The 9,025-nt window shown below is 32.0% G+C and overlaps 1 protein-coding gene across 2 annotated transcripts; it reads right to left on the bottom strand.

Moving 5' to 3' along the window:
* Positions 1-1,205: 1,205 nt before the first annotated feature.
* On the bottom strand, positions 1,206-8,275 carry LOC112710728 (uncharacterized). 2 transcript variants are annotated; one of them, XM_025763117.2, is made up of 5 exons: positions 7,451-8,275; positions 5,945-6,163; positions 1,826-1,996; positions 1,519-1,582; positions 1,206-1,428 (listed from the first exon to the last, which is right to left on the bottom strand). In XM_025763117.2, exons 1-5 carry the CDS (start codon positions 8,201-8,203, stop codon positions 1,418-1,420), a joined length of 1,218 nt encoding a protein of 405 aa, XP_025618902.1. In that variant the 5' UTR covers positions 8,204-8,275; the 3' UTR covers positions 1,206-1,417. The 2 variants fall into 2 exon arrangements, with proteins under 2 accessions (XP_025618902.1, XP_025618901.1); XM_025763116.3 differs by having other exon boundaries at positions 1,206-1,582; positions 7,451-8,271.
* Between the last annotated feature and the right edge of the window lie 750 nt (positions 8,276-9,025).

Raw genomic sequence — 9,025 nt, 5'->3', positions numbered from 1 at the left:
TGTGAAGATATTTTACTTTGATTATTAAATGATAAATTATAAAATTTTATTTTTATATGTTATAAAAATATTATTTTTATATAAAATGTAATTATACAAATAAAATATATTTTTTAAATAAAGATCATGATAAAAAGATGTTTTTAATATTTTTATTAAAGTAGTTGTCTAATACTAAACGTAAAGATCTTTTTGGGTGGAAGCAACATACGTGCCAACTGCCAAGAGCTAACACCAAATATGCAAGTGATCTTCTCTTTGTCGTCTCTCTAAGTAAGTCGATCACTCAAAGTTTTTTGATCATAAAATATTTGAGTGTGAACAATTTTAATTATAAAACGTGAAAATTAATTTGATATACATAAAAAAATCGTCAGGTTTAAAAAATCAAAGAAAAAATGTACGACCAAAAGAACTAGCTCAGTTTTTAATAAATATCAAGTTAATATATTTTTTATTGTTAAAATTATTAATACTAATATTTTATAATTAGAAATAATAGTTCATTCATGCTAAAAACCTAAGAAAGCTGAGGAGGAGATCCGAAAACGAGTTATCAATATCTGGACATCGGGTTTATCAACTTCTCTCTCCAAGATGATCATGGTGCCCAAAAAAAAAATCGAGTGGCTAGACCATGCGAGATACCCGGTTTGGCAACTACTCCACTGTGATGCACTGTTATATTTAATTATTGACGATTGAAATCTGAGTTAAATTTCAATTTGACTCTAAAATTTGATCCAATACTCAATTTAATTCCTACAATTTTATTGGTTTCAATTAGAACTTCCAAATTAGTTAATGGATTCCAATTATCCCTACAATGATCTCTGTCACGAGAATGCTTATTCGGCACATTTATCTAACATGTTGGACTCCACCTTCTTACTGTGAAATGAGTGTGTTGGGTAACGATTAAATGATATAGAGATGAAATTCAAATACTCAATCTAGCCCTTACGATTGAAATAAAATCTTAAACAAAGCCCCAAATGTCCCAAATTGATAATTCATCGTCGTGGTTGAATCTGGACGAGGACCACCAATCATAGCAGAGTACGGAAGCTCTACCCATTGTGGTGCACTGTTATTTAATTAGTGAGGATTGAAATCCCTTTAAAAACAAACAACTAGGGCACTGACAACTTTTTGTAGCAAGTCTATTTTAAAAATTAAACAGACACAATTTTGAGGAAGCAAGATTTAAGAAAAATATTCCATGACCAAAATAAACAGGCAAATAAAACAAACAAGATATAATCCATGACTTAAAAAAAACAATGTGACATCATTTGCTTTTCTAAAAGTCATGACCAGATATCACAAGACAACTTTTCAACCTTCAAATTATGCTAATTTGCTGTTTGATCTTCCCAGTAATGCCTTACAGACAGTAATTGTAATTTGTAAAGATTTATTTGGATCCTGCGTGCAAGTTACAACAGCAATCACTGTTGGCATTTCTCTAATTCCATTTACCAATTAAGAACTTGAATCACATCATATCATGGATACCTGCTGAATCCAGCAGACCTGCTTTGATTTCCTCAGGAAGCACATCCTGCCCTTCTCTGCATTGCTGTTAAGAAACAAAAAAGACAACAGTTACAAACCGTCAAACTTCACATACCACAAACCAATAATCAGTGAATTCATTGCAAGCCTTTTCAACAATCTAGGTTGGTACATGGATTAATTGACACTATTAGTATTAGACACAATGTGCATTACACCTCAATAAAATTAGGTCCAAACATCATATAACATAAAGGTTAAAGAAAAAGTAAGAAAGTGAAGCTTGGCAATGGATAAAGAAGCGTACCTCAGCTTTGAAGATGTCTAAAGCAAAACCATTGAAGCAGCTAATAACAGCTTGTTGAACATCTAATCCGAGGTTATCCAAAGCCTGCATTGTAGAGACCAGAAGACCTGGTCGGCGGCTACAAAACATGTGAATGTTGACAGCTTTGCCGTCCCTTACCTTAACTTCCACCTAAAATTATTAGAAACACTTGAGAGTTAAAATAGTTTCTTCAGTTTCCAGGACCAAAAAATTTGCATATCAAATATAGTGGGTATTTCAATACCCACACGGCCACACCTGCCTTGAACATTAAAGATTTGCTCCCTTACCTGTCTCATTACTCGTAGATATTCTATTTATTGCTACAAATCTATATTACTTGGCCTTTTTTATGACATTGTCTGAAATATGATCTATAGCCTATGAAAATAAAATATAAAGTACTAAAAAAGATTATATAAACTCTAGATATAATTAAATGCATCACATTACTAATTGAAAGCAATCTTAAAAAAGTTTAAATTTATCAAATTAAATCTAATAATATAACTCAAACATTTATTTGTGTATGTTTGGGACTGATATAGGATGGGTGACCATTACCTGTATCCGTCCTATTTCAAACAATTATCATCACATTTTCTCTGTCTCCGTCCCAAAATTCAAGTAACGGTTGAAAAATCCATCACCTTCAAAATGGGAAAGGTCGGATCAAGTCGAATGCTCAAATCGTCATCCCTAGGCATTTTGCTTTATTTTGGAGTGCTCAAATAATAATTTTTAGGCTATTTTCTTTTAGAGTCCTTGTTTGGACAATCTAGGAGCTAGTAAACTTTGCAATGAGGTTTAGTGTTCAACAAATTACGTGCAGTCGTATACCACACTAGGAAATACTTATCTATTACTTTGTATTGAAAATGGAATTTTAAGACAGACATATATTTGCAAGTTCATGTTAGCAGAGAGTAAGTATTGAAATTTGGATTTGGCTCCTCTGAAGTTGTTTATTTACTTTAGAGAAAAAAGTAACACAATCTAAGCCATTGATAACATAAACGGTTTTGATCATCTTAAATAAATAAATAATAAATAAATACATTAAAAAAACCTTGAAAATCGTGCAACCAAATCGTGCAAACAGCAATTTCTAAAACTGCGTGATTTTAATCTTTCATCTTTCTTAATCCTGAATAATTTTTTGAAAAATTTAATAAAAAAATAAAATTAATTAATTTAAATTGGGTCAAAAATATTTTTTATTTTTATTTTAATATAAAAAAATACTCATGTAAATGTACTAATTTTTTTTAGATAAATGTACTCAATTTTTTTTGTTTATACTTAAAATAAGAATCTAATTGAGAACAAACTAAAGAGTGTTTAGAATAACTAATGATGTGATGTTGGTTTAATAGATCTCTACTAAATTTATATTGATATATATTAAATTAATTTATTTAAATTTTTATGTGTTTTTATATGTTTATGATGCTTGTTTCATGTCTAATAAATTTAAATGTATGACTGGTTAAAAAAAATATATTATCATCAGAATAGACAAATAATAAAAAATATAAACAAACAATAGATTACAAAAAAATTGAGTACATTTATCTAAAAAAAAATTTAGTACATTTACATGAGTATTTTTTTATATTAAAATAAAAAATAAAAAATATTTTTGACTCAATTTAAATTAATTAATTTTATTTTTTTTATTAAATTTTTCAAAAAAGATGAAAGATTAAAATCACGCAGTTTTGGAAACTGCTACTTGCACGATTTGATTGCACTATTTTTAAGGTTTTTTTAATGTATTTATTTATTATTTATTTATTTAAGATGATCAAAACCGTTTATGTTATCAATGGCTTAGATTGCGTTACTTTTTTCTCTAAAGTAAATAAACAACTTCAGAGGAGCCAAATCCTTGAAATTTATATAATGAGCTCACAATAGTTTTGGGCTTTTGGCAATCTAATTTCGTGATTATGCAAAATTTAGCTATTGAATAATTTTGGCAGGTCGGTTACTACAACATGCAAGTCATGCAAAAATTATCAAGTAACATTAATTTGCAATAGATAAAAAGTTAATTCTATGGTGTCTTTTGTTTGGTGTCTAATTTTTATCTAAATTACTTTTTATAGTAATTTTTAAATATTTAATTTTTTTAATTTTTATACTTTTAAATTTAAAATTAATTATTTAACCTATTTTAGCAATTAGACAATATCTTTTAAGCATCATAGCAAACACCTAGATAAAATATAGGTAACCAACTCTATATGCAACCAACTTTTTAAAAAAACTTATTTTAAAATTGAAAATAAAAAAGTATTAGAGATCAACTATGAACTCCTTTTTAATTCTACATTTGAAATTTGAAATTTGAGAAATTTAGTTTTGTCACCCTAAGCCACAAACTACTCCATATACGCACCTTCTGTCCTCTCTCTCACGCTTCTCCTCCCATCAATCTACTCCCGCATTTTGCGCCATTGTCGTATCTCCATTGCGCCACCATCAGACACCCTTCCTGGCATGCAGCTCTCCCCTCACCGTCTCTCTACCGCGTGTCCTCCATCACAATTGTTACGTGTCGCACCTTGTCCTTGCACCAGTCAGCCTCAGTAGTCGTGTCATCATCCATCGCAGGAGAGCTCCCGACGGAAGGCAACTAGCAGGCAGCAGCGTCCACGCCTTTCCCATCCATGCTCGTGCTGTCAAGCATGTCGTCGCCTCGCCATCCATGCAACGCCGTCGAAGATATTGTTGCCGTCCTCCTTTCCGTTGTTCCTCCCTCGCGTCACCATCTTCCTTCACACCGCACCTTCACCCTCACGTCCTCTCACACGTCGTCGTCCTCCATCGCATTGCACCCTTCGCTGCCGCCCGTCTTCTTCTTCTTTTGATGTGATTTGAATTTTTTTCGATGTGATTTTTGGAATTTTTTTTATGTAATTTGAATGCTTTTTAATATAATTTGGATGTTTTTGGTAGATTGTGGATTTTTTTGGTCCATTAGTAGGAAATGTATTGGAGTTTATGATGTGAATATTTTTTTCGATGTGATTTGGATGTTTTTTTTTCATGTAATTTGGATTTTTTTTTCATGGACCTTGAAGTGATGTTCAAAAAAGAGTTGGCTGAAGTTGGCTGAACTTTTTGTTAGTTATCTAGCGGAATTGTTTAAACATTTCAAAAAAACTAGGTTTGCGCTCAAAACACTTGCACCTTCCCATTCCAACTCCTCATGTCGTGATCTCTCCCTCCAACTCCTCTCGCCGCGACGCCATGCCCTCCCCCCTCCAACTCGTCTCGCCTTGCTGCTACGCCCTAGCCATCCAACTCCTCTTGTCATGACGCCGCGCCATCCCCCTTCAACTCCCCTCGTGGCGTCGCCACGCCCTCTGCATCCAACTCCTCTCCTAGCTCGCCATCCCCCTCTAACCCCCTTACCCTGACTCCTTCCATTCCTTTGGCGCCTCCCTTCTCTCATCCACGTCTCTTCTTTAAAGCCGCTTCCGTACTCTTTTTTTTAGGTTTTGGATGACTCTTTTTAGTAGTTTTGGATGTTTCATTTTCTTAAATTTTCGGATGTTTTTTTTTATAGGTCTTAGATATTTCTTCTTTTTAGATTTTGGATGATCTTTTTAATAGTTTTAGAGGTTTCTTTTTCTTAGCTTTCGGATGTTTCTATTTTTTATGTTTGGAATGTTTGATTTTGTTATCTAATACCTCTAAAATTTAAACATCTAAATTTCAGTTATAAGAAACATCCGAAATGATGTCTTATTTTTAATAGTTTCCTTTTATTTTTTATTGTATGGCGACGGACGACGGTTGAGCGACGGACGATAATAGACATCGCGACGCAGTTATGATGTGACACGCTGGCAGAGACAGTTGGAAGTGATACTAAATGCCGCAGCTAAAAGGACGTAGGAGAGAAGGTAAAGAGTTTTGTGGTTGTTTTTTTTACTATGGTGAAAGTGAGATTATGATTAGGGTTGTGGGCTTTTTTTATTGTTGGACTTCTTTTGCAGTGTATATACTAATTTGGCTACAATTAGTTGGTACCCTAATTAGTTACCTAGCAAAATTGTTTGCAATAATAAGGTGAACAAAAATTACCTTTGCTGTTTGGTTTCCTGGGATTGGCACGGGACACAGTTCTTCCTTCACCCGGCAAGGAAGGGTTTGCAGTGTGGGTGTCAAAGGTTGAATGCTGGTGGAAGATGATGGCGAAGAGCTAGTTGGAGTTGACTCCAGTTCATTTTGAAGATCATTGACCCGCTGCTGTAACTCCTTCATGTAGTCAATTGCATCTCCAAGTATCGAAACTCTATCCATCTAATCAACAAATCCAAGTACATTAGCAGGTATTACTCTTAAGTTTCCAACATCATCAAAAGAATGCATTTTTTTAATGAGGTTAGTTGGCTATTCAATGGCAACAATCAGAGCATGGTCTTACTACAACTTGTCATCATTATAGTCATGCATTAGATATAGAACTCTTTATGTCTTTCTATCCGATAACAAAAATTATTTATAAGACTCTTAAAAAAAATTGATGTTAAGGCCCCTCTCTTTTGTTACAACGTAGCTCTGTCATTGCTAACAGCTGAAAGTTTGCTGAGAGATGATATAAGATATGGCACATAAGGATGGCAATGTTGATCCGTAAACATGTGTATCCCGAAGACAGGGAGATGGGATCATGGGAATAATGAAAGGAAAATCACCTTGTGCGGATAGAATAAAAATACCATGGAAAATTTTGAAGAGGGAAATTTTAAACCAAAGTAGTTTAAAAGAAAAAGAACTAACAATAAGGTTCAAATAGAAATAATAGCCAAAATTTTTTAGGCTTATTCACCTGAATACAATAAATGAAGTTTAAAATTAGAGTAGTTTTACATATCTAACAAATATTATTATTTTAGAATTATTTATTAATTTTAATATGACGAATTAATAATTATTTTTAAAATTTTATTTTTTAATTTTTGTTTATATTTTATTTTTTATTTTTATTTTATAATAATTTATATGTAAAATATGAGTTGGGTAACAAATGTTGTTAAATTCTCTAATTTAACATTCATATTTTTTTATACGTATGATATTTATAATTTTATATACATGATATTCATATCTATAAATTGGTGCTAATTTATTAATTATTTATTATTTTATTTTGCAGGTCATAAACTAACAATTTTGGATATTTATAATTTTCAATAAATAAAAACTAATCAAATTTAAAATGTTTTTATTTTTTATAAAATGTGTTGAAGTAATTTGAAATTTTTTAAAAATAAAAAATATAAAAGTTTAAAATTTTTATTTAGAAAAAAAAATTATAAAATTATAAATGTATGTAATAATAATGAAGGAGAAATTTTTAGAATTTGATTTACATTAAATACAAAATTAACTTTTTAGTATAATTAAATAAAAAAAGATAATTAATTATAAAAAATTAATTATATTAATTAAATTAAAAAAATAATTTACACCCTCTTATAAACACAAATATTATTAATCATATATTTTTTTATTATCTATAATATTTTAGCTACCTAACATTACTCTATATGAAAAATATATATATTCAAAGCAAGATTTTTATACCTTGCTAATATTTGGCACAACAGACCTAAGCATGTACAACCTATCATTGAGCTTCTTCCTTCGCCGCCTCTCCGCCATAAGATTTTTGGACGGCATCCCCTTCTTCTTCTTCTTCTTCCCACTCTCCTCAACCACCACCTCATCAGTTCTCTCATCATCCTCTTCAGAATTCCACATTGAACCTTCATTGCTAGCTTCTTCAACTTCCTGCACCCTCTTCAAATTACTCACTACCAAAGCTTCCAATCCATTTCCCTTGCCCGAAAACAGAGCGTTTCCAGAACCACCAACTGCCTCCATTTCAAACGCAGCGGAGGCACCAAATCCAGCACCCAGTGCCACGGGATCATCGTCGGTGGCCCCCGCCGGGAGCAGCCGAGTCGCCGGCGGGATGTCAGGCGAGCCAGTTTGAGAAGAATGGTTCCCGGAGAAGAAGAAACCGGCGTCAGGTCCCAAATCGAAGGCATTATCAAAAGGATTGTTGTTGAAGAAAGAGGCTTTGGGAGTAAAGAAAGAGTGTTCCGGAGCGAAGGAGTCCATGTTTTGGTGTGTGAGAAAGTTGTCATCATCAGCAGTAGTAGTGAGAGTGGGTGCGGTATGTTGTTGTGGGAACGGGAAGGGGTTTATGGTAATTGGAGGAGGTTGGAGTATGGATTTGAAGGAAGTGAGAGGGGCATTCATGGAAATTCCAATGTCATTGCTGTGTTCGGTCCAAGAAACGGTGGTGTGAGGAAGAAGCGTGTCGCTCTCCATCGATTGTGAGAGTGGTGTTTTAATGTTTTCTGTTTGGCGTATGAGAGGAACATCAACGCTTATATAAGAATGGGGGCAGAAAGGAAGAAGGAAAGAATGAATACTGTGTATGTGGCTTGACGTGTGGAGTGTGACTGAAGACAATGAACGGCTAAGGAAACAGCTGCCAGTACTCTGGACTAGCGTGGTGTATCCATGCAGAGCCAAAATTATTCAAACCCAAATTAATTATTCCTATCTGGTTAAATTAAAGGCCTAACGAGAAAATAATATTTTATAGAAATATTTAATTTTATGCATGGTAACTTACATTCATATTATTAATAACAACCACAATAACATTTTATTTTATATTTTTTAATTATCATCCGATTAATTAGATAATGTTAGATGTGATAAATATAAAATTATATATATTAAGTTAAATATAATAATTTTAAATTATTATTTTTTTAGTATTTTTTTAATAAATACACTATAAATACATTGAAATTTCAATTATCCAATATTTTTATGATAAATACCTTAACTAATATTCTTAATATACTTATTAGCACGAACCCTTAATTACTTTTATATTCATTATTTAAATAATAATTATTCAAATAAAAGTAATTAATTAAATAAGAATTTAAAACTCTTTTGAATGATCAGTGCATCAAAGCAGCATCAAAATTTAAATTGAAAACAATACTGCATTATTTTATACTTATTAGTTATATAGCTTAAATATTTGTTCTTTCTTTGGTGAGTTTTATATGTGATATGATATTTCATATAGGTTTAGTTTGGTAAAGCTTTTGCTTTTTAAAAGCTGCAGCA

This window comes from Arachis hypogaea, chromosome 9, assembly GCF_003086295.3.
Source record: "Arachis hypogaea cultivar Tifrunner chromosome 9, arahy.Tifrunner.gnm2.J5K5, whole genome shotgun sequence".
NCBI classification, from domain to species: domain Eukaryota; kingdom Viridiplantae; phylum Streptophyta; class Magnoliopsida; order Fabales; family Fabaceae; genus Arachis; species Arachis hypogaea.
This window is presented reverse-complemented; position numbering and strand designations above follow the sequence as displayed.